Source organism: Myotis yumanensis, unplaced genomic scaffold (genome assembly GCF_028538775.1).
Source record: "Myotis yumanensis isolate MYYU_CA2020_CCGP unplaced genomic scaffold, mMyoYum1.0.hap1 SCAF_2, whole genome shotgun sequence".
NCBI classification, from domain to species: Eukaryota; Metazoa; Chordata; class Mammalia; order Chiroptera; family Vespertilionidae; genus Myotis; species Myotis yumanensis.
Window position 1 is genome coordinate 17860888 of NW_027223753.1, and position 21701 is coordinate 17882588.

At 48.7% G+C, this 21701-nt stretch overlaps 1 protein-coding gene across 1 annotated transcript; it reads left to right on the forward strand.

The window, feature by feature from the left end:
* The first annotated feature begins 325 nt into the window (after window positions 1-325).
* On the forward strand, window positions 326-19540 carry SESN2 (sestrin 2). The gene is made up of 10 exons (XM_070404507.1): window positions 326-762; window positions 9038-9103; window positions 11109-11306; window positions 11928-12110; window positions 12221-12433; window positions 13159-13309; window positions 13808-13926; window positions 14213-14403; window positions 17033-17177; window positions 17775-19540. The coding sequence occupies exons 1-10, from the start codon at window positions 628-630 to the stop codon at window positions 17859-17861; spliced, it is 1488 nt and encodes a 495-aa protein (XP_070260608.1). The 5' UTR covers window positions 326-627; the 3' UTR covers window positions 17862-19540.
* The last annotated feature ends 2161 nt before the right edge of the window (window positions 19541-21701 follow it).

Sequence of the window (21701 nt, forward strand, 5' to 3'; positions counted from 1 at the left end):
ATAATGACTCCCCAGGCTGTCACTCTCGTCCGGTGTTGTCAACAATCTGACTAAATCCTTTTGCAAAAGTTTGCAGCATTCGTGCGGGGCTGACTACAGCTCCCAGAGTTCCCGGCGCTTCCCGGCGTCGATTGGCTGAGCCGCCGGCTCCTGAGGAGGGTGTCGCCCCGCCTCCCTAGGAAACAGGCATCTGATTGGCTGCGGCGTGGGGCTTTTGTGTCCCCGCCCTCCCCCGGGGACCGCAGCGGGCTGGAGGCGCTGCTGGTGTCAGAGCCCTGCGAAAGCTGGCAGTTCCGCGGCGGGGATGCCGAGCAGCACGGTGTACGCCAACAGCCCTCGCCACTGAGGACTTCAGAGGCGTCCCAGGCCCTGAAGACCCGCGCGCTGCGGCCAACCCCAGGCTTCCGAGTCCATTCGCCGCCCCAGAAGCCCGGCGCGAGGAGAGTCCGGCGAGGCAGCGGCCGTTCCTGGACTCTGGGCTTTGGGAGCGTCTGGAGCCCGGAGAGACACCCCGGCTTCTAGAACCTCCCCAGCGGCCCCCGGTCCCGGCTTCCTGCGGGCGTCCGGCCACAAACCCCTCCGCTGTCCGAGTCGGCGGCCAGCCGCGCCTGGGTCCTGGCGCACACCATGATCGTTGCGGACTCTGAATGCCGCACGGAGCTGAAGGGCTACCTGCCGTTCTCCCGGGGCGGCGGTGGCGGCAGCGGCGGCAGCGGCGGCAGCAGCAGCAGCAGCAGCAGCAGCAGCCCGGGGGCCGGAGAGGTAAGCAGCGGCCGTGCCGCGCCACTTTTCCCTTGAACCCCGAGCCTCGTCCGAGCTCCGGGCTAGCCTGGGCTGAGCCGGTGCGCAGCCCCCCCCCCCCCCCCCACATTTCCTCCACCCCCGCCTCGGGAAGGAGGAGTGGAGCGCGTAAACCTGGAGTGGGGTTGCATCAACTGGCAACCTCGACCCTCTTCGCCCCTCCCCTTCCCCCGGGGTTGTGGAGCCCTCCTGGCTCCTCGGACTCCTGGCCAATGAAAGGAGAGCCTCCTCGAGGCTGCCTGGGGTTTGGGCTCCGGTCGGGGGAGTCGTCAAGTCCGGGCAAATCTCCGCCGCAGCGGCCAGACCGCTCCTCCTCCCCGCCCCCCGCCGAAGATGCCCTCCTCCGGGCTGGGGCTGCGGGCGGACGGCTCTTTCTAGGTGGGATGCGTTCCCGCTCCAGCCCCCCAGCGCGGGGAGCGGGGCACCTGGGGCTGGCCAACGAGGGTTGACCTCGTCCCCCGCCCCACCTGCACCCCAATTTGGAAGGGGGCGCGGTTGCTTCCGGGCCTTGGCCGGCTACCGGGTATGCGGCCGGCGGCGGCCAAAGCTCCCGGGAGAAGGCGAAAACCCTGGCCGTAGCTCCCAAATCAAGCGCGGATTAGGCTGTGCCCGACTAGGTGGTCTGAGGTCTCAAAAGTTTGTTTCGCGGGGACTCCCTTTGCAGTGAGGCTAGGAATACGGCTGGGCCGAATCTGACCATTCGCCTCCCCCATGCCCTCCCCCACCCCCCACCACCGATAATGGATATCTTATAAAGCACCTATTAGATTCCAGGCTCGGGTTTTGCCTTTTCTCTGAGTCCTCCGGACTACACTAGCAAAATATGAGCTATACTGTAGTCCCATTTTAGAGGAGGGGAAAATTGAGGTCCAGGAGGGACTATGGAGACGCTTTCTTCTCTAACACCACAGAGTAGCTCTTTTTTTTTGGCCTGGGTGTCTCTAGGATTTCCGAATGTGCTTGGCACTACAGGGAGTTTTGTTTGTTTCTTTAGTTTCCTGGCCTGGAGAGTGGCACAAGTGTATTACTGCGGTTGGGAGACAGACAATTGCTAGTACTAAATGGTGATCCGGGGAAAATCGCTGGGCTTCTCTGAGCAGCATGGTTTCTGGGGAGGTCCTACCTCCACCAGTGGATGGTTTGTGTCCTGTGGTTTCTGTTACTTTGTTTACCCTTCCCCACCATGGTTTAGGAGTCACACGTGGGGGAATAAAACCACTCTCAGCTGTGTGACTTTGACCAAGTCACTCCACTCTGTTTCCTTCTTTGTGAAAAAATGGAAATACATCCTGGCCGGCATGGCTCAGTGGTTGAGCATCGGCCTATGAACCAGGAGGTCACAGTTCGATTTCCGGACAGGGCACATGCCTGGGTTTCGGGCTCGATCCCCAGTGTGGTGTGTACAGGAGGCAGCCTATCAATGATTCTCTCTCATCATTGATGTTTCTGTCTCTCTCTCTCTCTCCCTTTCCCTTCCTCTCTGAAATAAATAAAAATATATTTTTTAAAAAATGGAAATACAGTAACATGGTCTATAGCAGGGGTCCTCAAACTACGGCCCGCGGGCCACATGCGGCCCGCCGAAAACATTTATCCGGCCCGCCGGGTGTTTTTGCTGCCGCTGCCTGTTGCTGAATTTGTTCATAGTTTTTTTTAAAACTATAGTCCGGCCCTCCAACGGTCTGAGGGACAGTGAACTGGCCCCCTGCTTAAAAAGTTTGAGGACCCTAGTCTATAGGTTCTGTGACTTTATGCAAAATGATGCATAAGGAAACCAACCTTACCATAGGCTAATTGATATAAACAATGTTGAATGAAACAATGTTATTTAAGAACCTGGTGTAATATATATATATATTTTTTTTTTTTTTAAAGATTTTTAATTGATTTTTTAGAGAGAGAAACATCAATGGTTGCCTTCCATATGTGCCCTGACAAAATCAAACCCGCCACCCAGGCATGTGCCCTGACTTGGGAATCAACTGGCAACCTTTCAGTGCACAGGACGATGCTCAACCAACTGAGCCACACCAGCCAGGGCTGTAATATTTATTAAGAGCGCCTAGCCCGGCCAGAGTGGCTCAGTTGGTTGAGCACTTACCCGGGTGGCGTGTTCGATCTCAGGTCAGGGCATGTATGGAAGGCAACTGATCCATTTTTCTCTTCCTCTCCCTCTTTGTGAGCATATCCTCAGGTGAGGCTTAGAAATAGTAATAATAAAAATAAGAGCACCTGGGCAGAGCTCTGAGTTCATGTACTAGCCCTCCCACACACTTGCTGTGTGAACCTGGCCAAGTGATCACTTCTCAGATTTGCATCTTCCTCCCATGCAGATTTGACTGAGAATACAAAGGCCAAAGCACAATACATGGAACACAGTAACCTTGTCAAAAATGCCAGCTCTTGTAGAATGTGGCCAGCAAACATTTATATCTCTTTTCCCCAGGGTGTCTCACAGGGTGTGTTTGAGGGTGTCCCTCCTGCCTGAGGTAAGGGTTGGTCCATCCCTCTTAGGGACAATGGCTGGGAAGTGTTCTGGGCAAGCTGTGAGGGAGTGGCCTTTAGATGGAAGCCACAGGTCTGAGAGGGGAAAGTGGGTGGTGTCTGAACCCTTTCTACATATTTTCTCTTAAAGAGGACCTTGGGAAGATGTCTTCCTTAGAAGACAGCAAGGTGCTGAACTTACAAAGCCTGGTAGCCCAAGGTCCAAGGGAAACCCACATGTATGGTCCCCTCAACTACCATCACTTCACACACCCTTTCAAGGGGTTTATGCCGTTAGACACTTCACTCTAGTATTGGTAGCATGTGTTCAGAGCCCTATTAGGCTCAAGAATCACTTCCTCAAACATCATTTCCTCGGGGAAGCCTTTCCTCCCCGACAGATAAGGCCTCTCTGCATACCCTCTCCCAGTCCCCCTTCTCCTTGTAGGAGCTTTTTATCCCAATTACAGTGTGACAGTTGTATAACCAGGCATTTCCTGTCTGTTCCCCTTGCTGGGCTGGAAACCCTCTATAGGTCACATCCCCAGCACTGTTCTTAGCACCTAATAAGTGCTTGTCACTATTTGCCCCTCTTGGCTTAGCTGACCCTTGTGAACTGCGCAGGCTTTGAAGTTCGATCTGAGCTGTGCTAGTCTGGAACAGGACTCAGAAAGAGCTTCAGTGAGCTGTCGCTGAGGAAGGGATAGTAGGACCTATTTCCCTGCACATGGTTGGGGGAAATCAGCCAGGTCAGATGTGTAAGGCACTTATCCCGGTGCCCCGCCCGTGGTCAGTCCGAAGCACCGCGCACACTCTCCTCCCCCAAGGCTGGTCAGAGGCTGCTTGCGCTATGTGTCCCGCTCAGGTGTAAACCCAGGCATGTGTCTGAGTTCAGCAGACCACAGCTGCTCATGGGGTAGGGGTGGGGGCGGGGGCGGAGTAGTCTCTGCCCTTCCCAGCTAGCAGAGTGACTTCGCAGGTGTCTGTAGCTGAGTCCTGGGGGTTGCAAGCTGCGGCTAGGATACCAGGAATGAAGGCTGGGGCTACTCCAAGAGGCTGATATGGGTGGTGGACAGAACCCTGGAAGCCAGACTGAGCTGCGTTTAAATCTCAGATTGGCCACTTGTGGAACCTTAATCTTTCCTCAAGTGCAAAATAGAGACCCTCACCCCCACACCAGAACTGATGAAGATTCGATGGAAACTATACAAGTGCCTAAGCTGATACAACAACTCACATTCAGCAAGCGCTTAAATTAGGAGCCAGGCACTGAGCTCGGAGGTGATTATCCTCTTTTCACAACTTGCCTGAAACCCTCCCTGCTGAGTGGCCACCCAGAGGGCTGACTGATGAGTGTTCTTGCTGCCCTGAGGGACCCCCTCAGTTGGAACTATAGGAATAGTAACCGTTGATCTTCCCTCTGCCCATGCTAGCTGTGTTACTTTGGTAGGTCACCTGCCCCTTCTGGTTTCCGTTCTTTAATCTATAAATTGGAGGGGGGGGGGGTCTTGCCTTTATCATGTGTGCTGAAACTGCACTGTCTAATATGGTAGCCCTTAGCCACATGTGGCTATTTAAATTTTGATAATTGTTTTAAAAATTAAAATTCAGTTTTCAGTTTTTAGTTGCACTAGTGACATTTCAAATGCTCAGCCCCCATGGCTAGGGGCTACCACCTTTGACATGCAGATAGACTATTCAATCATTGCAGAAAGTTCTGTTGGACTGCTCTGTGCTAGACACGGGTTAAGAACAGGGAACTAGTTCCAGTGTGCTCCCTCAAGGTAGGAAATGATGCAGTATGACAGGTGCTGTGCTTGGGGTACTGGATTTCTGGGGATGAACCCCAGATGCAAAGCCTTGGGGCTGTTGAGACCTTGAAAAGTTTAGAGAATGGGAATAGTGTCTGCTGTTGCAGAAACCTGGTTTGGATCCCAACTTCGCTGCCTCCTTGGCTGAGTGACTCAAAGTGACTATCTCTCTGAGCCTCGGTTCTCAGCTGTAAAATAGGCACCTAGTGGTAGCAGTACCTGCCTTAAAGTGCGTGTGAAATAAATGCTTAGCCAATGGTAATCACGGTTGTTATCTAGCAGTATTATTATTGACTTCCTGTCTCAGGGAATAGGGGAGAGCTGATTTGGAGGCATCATCTCTTGGTGTCTCCTGCCCTGTCTGCTTCCTCTGAAGTTCTGGGTGTCAAGGTCAGAGAAGCATTCCTAGCATCAGAGCTCCGGGTTAGAATCCACTTGGTCTTGCCTTCAAAGCTTTGCAATTTCTATTCTCTTTGACTGGAACGCTGGCCCTGCTGCCTAGTCAATTCATTTAGATATTTAATATTTAGCTATCAACTCAAAAGTTACCTCGTCCTGGCTCAGTGGTTTTTCTCTGTCTACTCGGACCTACAATATTGCATATCACCTCCCATCATTGCTCTATTTAATTTACTTCATATAATCTATAATTTTAAATCCTATTCCTAATTTGTTTATTTGCCTTTCTCTATTAGATTGTAAATTCTGTGAAGGCTGAGACTTTGTCTTTTTACTCCTGTACTGTTGCTACCTGAAATGTCATCAAAAACATTTGTTGAATTGCACAGATTGGAAAGCTCTTAGCCCACTGCCTTACACACCCTGGCTATAAATTATGCTATGCCCACCCAATTAAATTAGAGTTGTTGGAGGCGGGGCCTTGGATATATATTTTGTTGTTGTTGTTAATCTTCACCTGAGGATATTTTTCCATTGATTTTTAGAGAGAGTGGGAGAGAGAGGGAAAGACAGAGAGAAACACTGATGTAAAAGAAACACATCTATTGGTTGCCTCCTGCATGCGCCCGACCAGGGCAGGCCCGGGCCCGGGCCTGGGTCTGGGCCGGAAAGGAGCCTGCAACCAAGGTACGTGCCCTTGACCAGAATCAAACCCAGGACCCTTTGGCTCACAGGCTGATACTCTTTCCACTGAGCCAAACCGGCTAGAGCGCGCTGGTATTTTTAAAAAGCTTTTAAAGGGATTCTAAAGTACTGCTTGGGTTGAGATGCCATTGTTTGAAAAAACAAGGAGGTTAATGATAGCTGACTTCTATTAAGTGCTTACCGTGATAGAGGTACTGAGGTAAGGGCATTATCTCATTAAATCCTTATGACTACCCAGTAAAAGTAGGTACTATTAGCCCCATTATTTGTTGAGGAAACCAAGGCTCACATAGGTAGCAGCAGATGGTGATGTCGTTTGAGCCTAGGCAGTTGTTGTCAGAGCCCCTATCTTTTACTGTACTCCATTGTCATCATCCTCATCATCAGGGCTGACTTACTACTTAAGACCCACAGGTTCCTTTTCCTTGACAGCTCATGGGGCAGATTTTAGAGTGAAATGGGTCTCCTAAGGCTGTTCCTGTACCTTGCTAGCACTCTAGTGGGTCCTCTATCCCCCCAACCCCCAAATCCCAGTTCCACCCTGCCCTTCCCTACCCCACCTGGCTGTGGTTTCCTCTCTGTCCTCACATCCCCTGAGGGGGAGGCCCTTTTTGTGGAGTCAGCAATTCTTATCTCCCACACAGAGCTGTTAGGCTTTTTCTCTTTGGTGAGGGAGGAGGGGAAGCTGAAACAGGAGTGCTTGGGGCTTCTGGTGGTTTCTATGCTGGACTTGGACCCACCTGGCCTGGTAGCTCCCAGAAGTGTGGGCTGAAAGGGACCTGAGTAATCAGCCCAACTATCTTTTTTTGTCCCAGCTTAAGGCCCAGAGAGTTTAGGTTACTTTCTCAAAGGCACATAGCAGGTTAGTGGCAGAATTATTCACATCGGGGACTTCCAGGTCCCATTGTTCTTTCCTTTGTCCTCTTTCAAAGCCCCAGAGCTCTGCCTCCTTCAGGGTGTTTTGGCCATCTGAGAAAGAAGGTTCAGTTATAATATTTAGTTCCTGGACAGGTAGGTCCATTGGTAATGAGTCTGGATTTTAATGAGATGGGGAGAGTTATTTCTGTCCAGTGAAAGTATAACTGCTTCGGGAAAACTCTCTCTTTTTTTTTAATCCTCACTCGATATTTTTCCATTGATTTTTAGAGAGAGTGAAAGGGAGGGGGAGAGACAGAGAGAGAGAAACTATTGATGTGAGAGACACATCAATTGGTTGCCTCCCACAGGTACCCCGACCAGGGCTGGGGTTTTAGCCTGCATGTAACCCAGGTACATGCCCTTGACGGGAATCATACCCGGGACCCTTCAGTCTTCAGGCCAATGTTCTATCCACTGAGCTAAACTGAATAGGGCTGGCTGAACTCTTTCTAAGGCCAGTGCTGAGAGCCCCTCTTGCAGTTATTAAATCAAATGAATAAGTAAAACATCCTCTGTGAACCTCACCTCTAGGACTAGGAGCAGATTGAGTGAGTACATCATTGGTGGTTTCCAAAGACGCTCCAATACATGCATGTCAGAAGCGCTGCTACTGTCAGCCATGCATGCCCTGTCCTGATTCTCTTGAAGCCTCTGTGCTTTCTTTGTGTTCTTAATTCATAGGCTAGTGTGAATGATGACCTGGCCCCGCTCTCCACGAAATGTGATCTGGGCCCTGACCGGTTTGGCTCAGTGGATAGAGCATCGGCCTGCAGACTGAAAGGTCCCAGGTTCGATTCCAGTCAAGGGCATATACCTTGGTTTCAGGCAAATCCCCAGTAGGAGATGTGCAGGAGGCAGCTGATTGATGTTTCTAACTCTCTATCCCTCTCCCTTCCTCTCTGTAAAAAATCAATAAAATATATTTTTAAAAAAAATGTGATCTGGTAGTAGGGAGGCCTAATTCAGACAAGTAGAAGACAATGTTTTCAGAAGCAAAAGCACTGGGAATTGTGGGATCACAGATGAGGGTCTGAAAGAAGTTTCCCAGGCCCTGGAAGACTGTAAAAGTTAGCTCTGCAAAAGTAATGACTAATGGGAGAATAGTGGGCCTGAGTCACTAATTTATCTCAAAGGCTGAGGGAGGTGGAGGCAGAGTTTTAAGCCAGTTGATCAGATGTGCACATAAAGTTTACTCTGGCTGTAGAAAGGTTGCCCTCTTTAGAAACCACCAAGGTCACATACTCACTAAATCTGCTCCTACTCCTAGAATTGGTGCTCAGGGGTCATATTTTATTTATTTTTTGTTAATTTGGTAGAGGAATGGGTAGGAGAGGGCAGGGAAACCATTGGTGAGGCTGTGGTTGGTAGAACAGACGAGATGGTAGTGGTCTGTGAGGTGGTGATGGTGGGAGGGATGAAGAAATGACAATTTGAGAGAGATTGCAGCTGAAGTGGAGAATAGAATTATCCTAGGGATAATTAGCACTCAGACTGGAGAATAGAATTATCATAGGGATCTAGGGTACTTGGTAACCTGGCTTCAGGATGTAAATGAGGGGGTTCTTGTATGGATTCTCCAGGGCTGCCAAGTAGGTGGTCTCCTGGAGATGTGCAGTATGGTGGCTGTGTATTTCCCTTTCCCAGGCCCTCCCTACTCACTACTGTGGCTCCCGACTCCCTCCCCAGTTTCTGAAGAGCTAAGCCCGTGGGGCTGGGGCGAGCCCTCTCTCTGGTCTGTTCTCTCTCCACCCACCAAACAGGTGTGTATCTCCCAAATGACTCCTCTATGCAGGTTGCACCAGAAAGGAGGTTTTCCAAGTTCAGTGTGGCCCCTTGGGTAGGAGGAGAAGACTAGAGAGAGAACGTTCCTTTTAGTCCTCCCTTTTACATCCAACTAACCATGATGTGTTTCCTTCTAGGAGCAGAGGATGAGGTGGGCTCGGGGAGGCCCTCGAGGACCCAGCGCCTTCATCCCAGTGGAGGAGGTAAGCTTGGAAGGGGTTAGGAATTGTTGGTCGCTGGGAAGGAGGGACATGGAACATGGGTTGGTGAGGAGGGTCTTTTCCTGTCTCTTGAAATAGCAGTTTTGAAACTATCCCTTCAGGTTCCTGACTCATTTAATGTTCAGGACAGCTCTTGGAAGCAGGCAAATTCACCCCATTTTGCTGGGAAGAAACAGGCTCAAAGAGATAAAGTGGTAATAACACAGCTAGGTAACAAACAAACATTTGATCCCCAGAACAAGGCCTGCTTTTCCTCAAGAAGATAGAACCATCTGTGTTTATCTTCTCACTCTTGACTGTGCATATATTAAAGTTTTATTTTACTTCATAAGTATACGTTCATTATAAAAATTTTCCCCAATGTTCCGGAATCTCCTTCTCCCCTGAGAAGTAATCAGTGTTGCCTAACCATTTGCCATTGTTTTCTGGCGGGTTTTGTTTTTTTTTCATGCAGAACCAAGGTCATAGTTTACAGCATGTTTTTGGGGGGAGTGTATTGTTTTGTTCTGTTTTCTCACTTAATTTAACAGAGACTCCTTTCATTTACTGAGTCAGATCATTCATCATTGTTTTTAATGTTTTTAACAGATAGCTATTGGATGATTAATCTGTGTCAGGTACTGTCCCGGGTGCTGGGGATACCACAGATAACAAGACAGACAAAAGTCCTTGCCATCATGGAACTGACATTCTAGTGTGGAGTTGCTGTATGGGGGTGCCTTCAAGGCACATGCACAGAACATTTTTTAAATAATAGTTTCCTTCTTTTTCTTTGGAAACAACTGTTTGTTTCCTTGTCCTCTTTTCTCTCCTAAACGTGTAGGCCAAGTAGTTAATAAATTGTTAACAAATGTCTTAGCCCCCAGTTCCCTCCACCCTTTGTAAATGGAAAATAAACAACCACTAGCTGGTTATTCATGTCTGCAGCCCAGAATTTGAAGCTCAAGTGTTGTTCTTGTATTTTATATTTTCATTTAGAAATAACCACTCCTGCCTTAGCTGGCTTGGCTTAATGGATAGAGTGTCGGCCTGCAGACTGAGGGGTCCCGGGTCCAATTCCAGTCAAGGGCACATGCCTGGGTTGTGGGCTTGATCCCCACTGAGGGGTGTGCAGGAGGCAGCTGACCAATGATTCTCTCTCATCATTGATGTTTCTATCTCTCTCTCCCTCTCCATTCCTCTCTGAAATCAATAAACATATTTTTAGAAAAAGAAAGAACCACTCCTCTTTTATAATAAAGAAAAGAACTAGGCTTTGGGGTTAATCTGGATTTGAATCCTGGTTTTGTCTTTTACTAGATCTGTAACCTTGAGCAAGGAATGAAACCTCTCTGGGCCTTGATTTCCTCATCTGTCAATGGGGGAAAGTAGTATTCACCTCACAAGATAATTGGGAAAATTCAATGAGATAATGCAAGGGATGCTCTAAACTCAGCCCTGGCATGGAGATAGCATTCGGGAAGTGTGAACTATTTTGCACCCACTTCCCATGGCTGTATGGTTTTGCACTGTTAAAGCAGAAGCCCCATGAAGGCCGGAGAAAACTGTATTTTCATTGGTTGCGGGCACATCCCTAGTAGGGGGTGTGCAGGAGGCAGCTGATGGATGTTTCTCTCTCATCCATGTTTCTAACTCTCTATTCTTCTCCCTTCCTCTCTGTAAAAAACCAATAAAATATATTAAAAAAAATAAAAATAAAAATAGAGAATAGAATTATCTCATACTTGTAAGAATTAAATGAGTACATATAAAGTGCTCAAACAGTGCTTGGCACAGTGTAAGCATTATAAAAGTTTTGGTTGTTATTATATAAGGTATCTGGTAAGTATTTGATCACTTAATAAATTATCTTTTACTCTCTTATTCACTTTTGGGGGCATGGTTGTTTTCAGTTTCTTGCTATTATAATCCACTGTAATGAATGTGTTGGTCTCTTTGGGGGGAAGGACGGGAGGGGAACCCATCTCTCCTCACCTTTGCTTGGCAGGTCCTACGGGAAGGAGCTGAGAGCCTCGAGCAGAACCTGGGGCTGGAGGCACTGATGTCCTGTGGGCGTGTGGACAACCTGGCAGTGGTGATGGGCCTGCACCCCGACTACCTTAGCAGATTCTGGCGCCTGCACTACCTCCTGCTGCACACAGATGGGCCCCTGGCCAGCTCCTGGCGCCACTACATTGCCATCATGGTGAGCCTGTCTGACCCTGACTTTCTTAGGGGTGGCCACATGGCGGGGGGTTCAGTCTTCAAATCTCTCTCTTTTTTTTTTTAATATATTTTATTGATTTTTTACAGAGAGGAAGGGAGAGGAATAGAGTGTTAGAAACATCGATGAGAGAGAAGCATCGATCAGCTGCCTCCTGCACACCTCCTACTGGGGATGTGCCCGCAACCAAGGTACATGCCCTTGACCGGAATTGAACCTGGGACCCTTGAGTTCGCAGGCCAACACTCTATCCACTGAGCCAAACTGGTCAGGGCTGCAAATCTTTTTGCTGGGGACTTTCTGAATTGATTCTATACATGAGGAGGAGGAGAGGAAAGCCCTGGCTTTATTTGACTATAGAATTTTAGAAAAGAGGCATCTTTAGTGCCTGCTCTACAGCTTGGGAAACTGAGGCATAAAGGAGTAAATGACCTGCCCAAGGTCACAACAAGCCAGTGGCAAATTTAGAACCTAAATTTCCTGCCTCTCAGGCAACAGTGAGGTCTATGCTGTCACCTTCCATGGGGTACTCACCCTGAGGAGGGCACAGAAAGAATAGCATGACCTAAGCTCACGCTGCTGTATGTGCCCTTACCGCCATAGGCTGCTGCCCGCCACCAGTGTTCCTACCTGGTGGGCTCCCACATGGCCGAGTTTCTGCAGACTGGCGGTGACCCTGACTGGCTGCTTGGCCTCCACCGTGCCCCTAAGAAGCTGCGCAAGCTTAATGAGATCAACAAGTTGCTGGCACATCGCCCATGGCTCATCACCAAGGAGCATATCCAGGTACAGTGGGTAGAGAGGCAGGTCCCCGAGGCGGCACAGGGGCCGGGCTGGGGTATGGCCGCTAGCCCAGGGGCAGGCACTGAGCAAGCCTGGCCTTCTTTCCTCTCCAGGCCTTGCTGAAGACGGGTGAGCATAGCTGGTCCCTGGCTGAGCTCATCCAGGCCCTGGTCCTGCTCACCCACTGTCACTCACTGGCCTCCTTCGTGTTTGGCTGTGGCATCCTCCCTGAGGGGGACCCGGAGGGCAGCCCTGTACCCCAGGCACCTTCACCCCCCAGCGAGCAAAGCAGCCCCCCCAGCAGAGACTCATTGAACAATTCTGGGGTAAGTCACTGGCCGGGGTTTGGGTGGGAGAGGAAGCTGGCATGGCCTGTCATCCCTGGACAGAAGCCACTGCTTCACTACCTCACAGTGATAAGCCTTAGAAAAGTTATCTGACTTTGAAGTTCCATTTCCTCATCTATAAAATGAGGATAAAGACCTACTTCATAATGAATTGTGAGGACTAAGTGAAATAACCATGTGACTGGCCCCTCAACATGTAGATCCATAGACTAAAAGTCTCCTGGGTTTTACCACTTGCAAAATACAACGTTTGCTTCTTATTTTGTAAGGTGGCCTTGCTTGTTTTAATACGAAAATACAGGAATTTTAAAAGTCCCTTACCTGTGAGGGTAGTTGATGCTCAGAAAAGACATGTCTGTGCATGTCTGTTCTGTAGTTTTGTGTTTTTTAAATTATTGCTTGATTTGAGACAGACAGAGAGAGAAACATTGATTTGTTGTTTCACTTAGTTATGCATTCATTGGTTGATTCTTGTATGTACCCTGACCAGGGGTCAAACCCACAACCTTGGTGTATCAGGATGACGCTCTAACCAAAGGAGCTACCTGGGCCAGGGCTGATTCTGTAGCTTCTTAAACTTCACTTGGGGAAGCATAGACCATGAGCTGCCCGTTCAGAAAGGCCTGGCATGTGGAAAAGATGTGTGGAATTTCTTGGGGCGGCCGAGAGAGGAGTAGATGGTCATCTTTGGGTCCCCCCTGCAGGGCTTCGAGGCTGCCCGAGACGTGGAGGCTTTGATGGAACGCATGAGGCAGCTGCAGGAGAACCTATTGCGGGATGAGGGAACGTCTCAGGAAGAGATGGAGAGCCGCTTTGAGCTGGAGAAGTCGGAGAGCTTGCTGGTGACCCCCTCGGGTACGGGATCCAGGCGTCCAGGTTCCAGGGCCTGCCCCCTTCTTCTGCCATCTCTGTTGAGGAGTAGGCACCTCTATGTACTGCATCTCTTGTATATTGGGGTCAGACCTGAGTTAGAATCTGGCCTGTGTTAGCCTTTCTGTCAGAGTGACCACTAATAAATCATTTCCTGCCTCGGGCCTGTCTCCTCACGCATAAAGGATTGATGTGTAGGGTAAATGGAACAAGAAAAGCAAAGCTCTTTACCCAGAGCCCAGCCCAGGATGAGTGGCTCCATAAATAACTCCTACTGCTATGACTGTTATTATTATTGGGGGCCTCGACCCTGGGCCTGATTCGCCTCCTCCCATGGGAATCCTGGTTCCACTCACTGTAGGGAGGGGCTTTCTCTGGCCTTACCCTCTGCGTTGCCTGGCCCCACATTGATGATTACTCAGGAGTGAAGATCTCTGTGCTCCATGCCTTGGCCTCACTGTGATCTCTTTCTGATATTCTCAGCTGACATTCTGGAGCCCTCTCCACACCCAGACATGCTGTGCTTTGTAGAAGACCCCACTTTCGGATATGAGGACTTCACCCGGCGAGGGACGCAGGCGCCCCCTACCTTCCGTGCCCAGGTGGGCTTTCCCCACTGAACTTGGCATTGCTCCTGATTTACAATCAAAGGGTGGATGATTTGAGTGATTAGAGTTGGGTACCTTCTCTCCCTCAAGATTCCTTGAGGGACGTGGAAGACCCTGGATCATGAAGGGACCCATCTGTGCCCTCAGTGCATCCCTCTTGGCTTCTCAGGCCCAGACTAAGCAGTAGATTAGATTTGTGGGGTGGGGAGGTGTGCTCTAGAGGATGGGGTCTCTCTGCCCAGCCTTGAGCCATTTATTGATCCCTTCCCACGTTTCTCAGGATTATACCTGGGAAGACCATGGCTACTCCCTGATCCAGAGGCTTTACCCGGAGGGTGGGCAGCTGCTAGATGAGAAGTTCCAGGCAGCCTACAGCCTCACCTACAACACCATGGCCATGCACAGTGGAGTGGACACCTCCATGCTCCGCAGGGCCATCTGGAACTACATCCACTGCGTCTTTGGCATCAGGTAAGCACAGGTCTCCTCATCCAGGATGTGTGTGCACTGCAAGTCCTCAGTCTGCACTTACAGTGGTTTCCTTTTTTGTTTTTTTCTTTTCCTTTCTTCCTGCCTATGCTATTTTTCAAAGCAAATTTTTTTCTTTGCTGATTACAAAAGATAATAAATATGCTTACTGTTTGAACCTTATAAATGAAACACTTTAATCCCACTCCATAGAGATAAGTATCCTATATAATAAAGAGGGAATATGCAAATTGACTGTCACTCCGCCACAAAGATGACTGCACCCATAGCAGAGGTGGGGTTTCCATAACACAAGATAGCTGCACCCACAGCTGAGGCCGAGCTCCTGTAACGAGCCTTAACGAGCAATCAGCAGGGACCTGAGGCTGCGCACCCCCCATCCCCACCCCCTTGGGGCTTGACAGGGGACCTCAGGCCGCACCTCCCACCTTGGTGCCAGGCTGGGGAACCTCAGGCTCCGCCCCCCACCTGGCAGGGCTTAACAGGGGACCTCAGGCCACACACACACACACACACACACACACACCACCCAGTGGGGCTTGACTGGGGACCTCAAGGCGTGCCCCTGCCCAGTGGGGCTTGACAAGGGTGGGACTGGCCGGGTTTGGATCTAGCCCAATGGGGGGGTGGGGGGGCAGCCAGGTCTGGGTCTCCACGATTTTGAGGCACACGTGGGTGGGCGGGGACAACTCTGGGTCCCATGGTGCGCCTCAGACTCTGACAGGAGGAAGATTTTCATATACATTTTACTAATTTTCTTTCATCTCTGACACTTCTATTATAGAGAAAGGGCAAATGCAATATTAAAATATTTCCTCTAATTAATACCCCCTTTTTATATATTTTTATTGATTTTAGAGAGGAAGGGAGAGGGATAGAGATAGAAACATCAATGATGAGAGAGAATCATTGATTGGCTGCCTCCTGCACGCCCCCCACTGGGGATCAAGCCCACAACTCAGGCATGTGCCCCTGGCCGGAATCGAACCTGGGACCCTTCAGTCCTCAGGCCAACGCTCTATCCACTGAGCCAAACTGGCTAGGGCTTAATCCCCTTTTAATGTGCACGAATTTCGTGCACCGGGCCGTGTGTGTGTGTGTGTGTGTGTGTGTGTGTGTGTGTGTGTAATCAGAGAGAGAGAGAGAGAAATACCAATGAGGAGAGAGAATCATTGATTGGCTGCCTCCTGCACATCCCACACTGACCAGGAATCAAACCGTCACCTCCTGGGTCATAGGTCGATGCTCATCACTGATCCACACAGGCTGGGCTGTGACATTTTTCTATATTGTTTCTTTTCTTTCTTATGTAGTTGCTTTTGTATAGTTGAAATTATAATGGTTATTTCACTTAAAATATATATATATATATATATATATATATATATATATATATAGATGATTGTAAAGAGATACAGCCTGATTTTTAGTAAATTTAGAAAACAGATAACAAAAAGAAGAAAATAAAAACTATCCATGATAACCATCCTTTCTTCTTATTGTCAGGTATTTCCTTCTTGTTTTCCATGCACAAATAACCAAAACATACATATAATTTTATGAAAACAATATTTTCTTGCGTATGTGTCACTATTTTACTTAAGCAAACATGAGCATATTTTAGTGAACCATGATTCTTTTCTTGCTTTTCTCATTTAACAGTTTAGTTCAAGCATCAAAAAAATCGCCAATTTTTAAAAGGGTATAAATGTAAATTTCTGTGTATTCCTAACTGTTAATCATATTTCACTGGGTGGGTTGAGTTGTACTTAATTGGCTGCCATCCCACTCGTCATTGTCAGGTTTCTAACTCAGAGGAGGCCAAGGATGGATAGGCACAGGCTAGTTCCTGCCCAGCTCTCAGGTCCAGGATCCTCAATTCTCCAACACAGTCCTTGATCTGATACCTTTATCTACTGGATCTGTCTTCCAGTTTTTAACCAGTCTTCCCCATCCACACTGATTTGAGATGACTCACTGGCTCGCAGGACTGGCGAATGATAAAGTAGCTTCTAGACTGGTCACCAACTTGCTCTTTGACTTGAACAACTTAATTGTCTTCTCCAGGCCTTCGTTTGCCCATCTCTAAAATGAATGCCATCTCCTTTTTGCCATTTCCACCTTCCTTCTCCAGGGTAAAGACTTGCACTCACCTCCTGTCCCATTTTCCATGGCCTTTACTGTAAAGCAGTAGTAAATATGACCTTGGAGCCAGGGAGAGCTGCCTTTGAATCCCACTCCCACCTGTGTGACCTGGGACAAGTGACTTGACTTCTCTGAATCTCAGTCTCATCTACAAAATGAGGCTGGTGAATACAGTATATTGTATGTAATAGTTTTGTATACAGTAGTGTACAATGGTTTTAAGGATTCCTTGAGTATATGTTCACATGGTACATAGTTGATACCAAATAAAGCATGCTTATTCTCTATTCATTCCTTGGTCTGTGACATATGACATCAGCTATTTTTCTAAGAGGAACCAAGCTTCTAGTTGCTTCCTCCTTTCTGCCTTTTCTTGCTACTCTCTGTTCCTTCTTTTACAGGGTGGGGCTGGAAGAGAGGAGCTAGTTCTGGAAGCTGAGTGATGCTGTTGTGCCTTTTCATCTAGGTATGATGACTATGACTACGGGGAGGTGAACCAGCTCCTGGAGCGGAACCTCAAGGTCTATATCAAGACAGTGGCCTGCTACCCAGAGAAGACCACCCAGAGAATGTACAGACTCTTCTGGAGGCACTTCCGCCACTCAGAGAAGGTACAGGGGCAGGGTGGAACTGGATCAGCCTGGCCAGTGGAGAGGGCAAGGGGTCAGGGCCCAATAAGGTTCGCCAGACTGAGTCTGTACTGCCAGCTAGGATACCTGGGTATATTGTACTGGGTGTAAGTACTACTCCACGAAGTGATTTCAGACTCCACTGATTCACCTATATGATGGGAATGTGCTTTGCAGGGTCCTCCTTGGCAGCCAGGAGGATCTGGGTTGAAACCATAACCCATCAGTAGCAGTATAACCTTGGGCAAGTCACTCTGCCTCCTCAAGCTTTTTTATTTTGACAATGGGAATAAATACTACCTGCATTTCGATTGCTGGGAGGATGAAATGGGAAAATGAATGTAAATCTCCAATCCCAAACAGGTGCTCAGTGGTAGCTCTTAGTTTAGCTTTGGGGATAAAGAGATTAGTCACAACAAAGATGAATATGCTTGAAATTCCTGAGCAGTCCTTGTCCCAAATCGCTCAGAGCCGTAGGAAATAGAAGGATGAGGTGAGTGGTCAGGGATGGTGGCAATGTGGGAGGGATGGGGATGGCGAGGACTGACATCATTTGCTGACAAGCCCTCTGTGCCCCAGGTCCACGTGAACTTGCTGCTCCTGGAGGCCCGCATGCAAGCTGCCCTGCTCTATGCCCTCCGTGCCATCACCCGCTACATGACCTGACTCCCACACAGGCCCCGGGCCGGAGCAGCTAACTCTCGAGGCATCCTCCTCTGCAGGAACTTTGCTGTCTGGAGACAGACCCGATCCCTTTCTGTCCCACGCCCACCCACCACACTCGGGGGGTGGGCTTTTGTGTGAGGTGCAGCCCCCAAGCCACACCCTACATTTTCTCACTGGAATGGACAGGATCTCTGGGATCTCAGCTGTGGCCCTGGGAGCTGGAAGAGGACTAGCAGATCCGCAGGGGCCCTCTTCCTGCCCCTGAACCCAGAGGCAGAAGGCACAGGAAGTAAATGGGCTGAGTTCGGATTTATGTACCTCCAGGTGGGGCCCACCACAAGAACTGTGGCCTTCCTGGACTGGAAAGGTCCCCAGCTGGCCCCTGAGGGAGAGGGGCCAACACCTGCAGGGACTGACACTCCAAGCAGCTTTCCTTTTCCTCCATCATTCCCATTTCATTACCTCTCACCTGCCATTAACCCATCAATGTGAAAGTCGGGGTCACAGCTGGTCTGTGCATCCGGCTCCCCCAATACCTGTTCAGTTGGGCAGCCTGAAGGCCCCTTGTTTCCTGATTGCCCCAATCCTATTTCATTTCCTTTGACCTCCTCTGACCTCTCACCCTTTCCTCCCACACCTGGTGGTGTGAGACCCCAGAAGAGAGACCAAGCACATCAAAAAAGTAGACGATCTCTAGAGAATTTGAGTAGCTTTGTGGGTCACTTTGCCTTTTGAAGTGTAGGGAGTATTAGATATTAAATTCTCTGTATTTTGGTCCTTTATGGATGAAGTCCAGACCTCTCCAGGGTCTCACCTTTAGAACCACAGTCAGTGGCTGTGAGAAGGAAGACGGGGCAATCTTCTCCCCAGAGCTTGCGCCTCTCCTGTCTCCTGAGCTCTGCTGCAGATATTTGCCAAAAACTTGATCCTTTCTAGGTGGCCCATGGCCCAGTGGGAGAGATGGGAGACCCCAGGGTGACCATGGCTATGTTGCCAAACCTCCTTGACCCCGATTTCCTGGGTTTCAGGCTGAGGGGAGGGGATACTTTCCCTGCCTGAGTCTTCACTCTGGGTGTCTCAGGCCAACCTGCCAGCAGTGAACTGCAAATCATGCAGGATTTTGAAGGCCTCCGGGGACTCCCACTCTTGCAGTCAGTCTCCTGGCTGCCTTCCAAGGACCACCCAGATTCTGTCCCCTCTCCTCAGTTTTAGGTGGATCACTTGGAGGCAGAAGCAGCCAAGGACTGACCCCAGGCACTTTCTATAGCAAACAAGCTGTGAATTACGACTTCCCTGGCCCTTCTTCCAGCAGTATGTGCCTCCTCTCTGACCAGTTTGGAGGTGACTGAAGAAAGGCAAGGGCCAAGATGCTGCTTGCTTCTGACCCTCCTCCCTGGGGTGGGGCAGGAAAGGAGCCTGGTCAGTGTGCCACATTTCATACCCGTGCAGGCATGGGGAAGCGACTGGCACCTCAGACCTCACAGCGCTCCCTGCAGTGAAGCTGGGCAGGAGGGAAGAGGCCCCAGCCTGGGTTTAGAGTCTAGAGAGGACATGATGACTCTGTAAATGTTCTGTGGGTGGACAGGGAGGGGTATTCAGTGTTCAAGTGCACACGTCTTTGGCTTTGTTAACAGTTCTGTATGATGAGAAATAAAAGTTCACCGAGGTTTTGTTTTGTACTGCTTGTTAATGGACTATTTTTCTATTTCCTAAGGGTCATGGTTCACCTCTTAGCAGGAAGCTGTGATTGCGTCATGGACTTGACCTGCTAGCCCCAACCCTACTGGGCACTTGTGCCCAGTGACTGCAGGATTGGGAGTGGTTGGCATTGAAACTTCTGTACCTTCGGTATCCAGTCCTTTCACCCATTTGTAACGGGCCAGGCACTATGGAAATATAATGGGCATGTGTTTTTTTCACTAAGCCTGGCCCTTGACTGGGTACTTGGAGGCCATTTCTCTGAATATGCAAGGGAATTGGGACAGAGGTAAAGTGACATTGCTGAGACCACGTAGCTAGTAAGTGGTAAAGCTCGATTCCACCTGGGGTCTGCTTGACCCTAAGGCCTGGGCATTTAATCTTCCTATTTTCTCCACTATTAGGCTCCCCCTGTGGCAGAGGCAGGCTGTTTGAGAATCTCTGGGGGCTCCCCTTCTGTCCCCTGCCCCACCACATCATGCTTATCTGCTGCTCATCCTTCCTTCTCTGGCACCAAGGAGATAGAACTAGGCATAAGGAGTTAGATGTGACTCTCCCTAACCCCAGGTTATGCCAGTGCCATTTAGTAGCTTTATGACCTTGGTCAAGCTTTTGAACTCTGGGCACCAGGAACTTCAGTAAGCTTAGAATAATCACATCATGACTAAGAGTTAAGCCCTCTCCTGCTGTCTTCCCCACTTGCCTTCAAAAATGAAAATGGCCTCCTCCAGGAAGCCTTCCCTGACTGTATGTCCCCTTTTTATTTTTGCAGTGTTCTCACATTTGTTCTTCCTTCTACAGTCATTTAAGAGGATGTGAAAGAGTAAATCAGATCTGGAGTACAAAACTTGGATCTGGTGCTGACTCAGTCACTTACCCTGGGGCAAAGGGATGCAAGAGGAAACTGTGCCTCAAGTTTCCTCTCCCATGAAAACGGTCACAAAACGTTTTTGTTTCCAGGTAGCACTATTGAGTGACTGTTGTCAGATGTATTCAGATTTAATCTCTTACTCTTCACAACAACCCTGGAAGAAAGGAGTGGTGTTCCCATTTTATAGACGTAGAAAAGGAACTTCAAGGGAGAGTCTAGGGCAGGGGTGGGCAACCTTTTTGTGAGTGCGTGCCAAAACCAGCAAAATCTGACTCAGAATTCTTCTGCGTGCCAACCCTAATTTTTTGAGAACATGTTACACATACTTGATATCTCTTAAGGTGTACGTATGTGAAGAACCTTGAAGAAATAATAAAATGCATTCGAGTGACAAAAACACAGTATATGATGATGAAAAATACATTTATTTTTTAATGTATACATGTACACTGATAGTCCGACAGAAAACTTTTGAGTCCGTTTGATATTATCAGTGGGACTTTAGCTGCTGCATCACTGATGACAGAGATTTTACATCAGGTTTATATTTCGTGACCTTCAGAGATATGCACGAGCTACTACTTTCATCCGTCAGGCTACTCCTATTATGAGACTTAACAAAATTCATCACTGAGAACAAAGATTCACAAGCGTATGTGGATGAAAACATGGAGAGTAACGCTGTTGCAAAGTTTTTTAAACAGAAAGAATTTTCTGGAATGGCATTCCAAGTCCTCAATAGTTCGTTTTCAACACTTCTCTCTGGTACTCCTGTCTCTAATCACTTTTTTTCAATGTTTTCCAAGTCAACTCTAAGGTCAATAAATCTCTGCTTCCAAATTGAGCTACTCTGAAATTCAATCAACTGCATTTCAAAGTCAGCCATGTCTATCCATGAAAACATTTGTAAGTTTAGTTCCTCCAGTTTCATGCTGTCTGGAAACCTCATGAATTCTGCTATCTCTTCCAGTTCTCTGAATTTCGCAAATCTTGAGAAGGACTGCTCAATAGTTGACTCGATGTTTAAAAACAGCTTTTGAAGGCTTTGACAGTCTGTTCTGTCACCTTTTGGGAGGTCTTTGATGTGCCTCTTGAGGTTTGGGAAATATCTAAATCTCTCACCAAACACATCCCTCTTAAAGACTTCCAGTTTCTTTTCAAAAGCCTTTATGTAACCAAACATAACATCAAGTGTCTTGCCAGTTCCTTGTAATTTAACATTTAAGTCATTCAAATGTTCACAAAAATTGTAAATGGAAGAGTATAAGAGA

Excerpts from the sequence above, each read along its gene's own strand:
- SESN2 (XM_070404507.1), top strand. The coding sequence starts at position 628 with ATGATCGTTGCGGACTCTGAATGCCGCACGGAGCTGAAGGGCTACCTG. Across the intron at positions 13,310-13,807 it reads CTTGCTGGTGACCCCCTCGG|CTGACATTCTGGAGCCCTCT; the intron begins GTACGGGATCCA and ends TGATATTCTCAG. Across the intron at positions 13,927-14,212 it reads CCCCTACCTTCCGTGCCCAG|GATTATACCTGGGAAGACCA; the intron begins GTGGGCTTTCCC and ends CACGTTTCTCAG.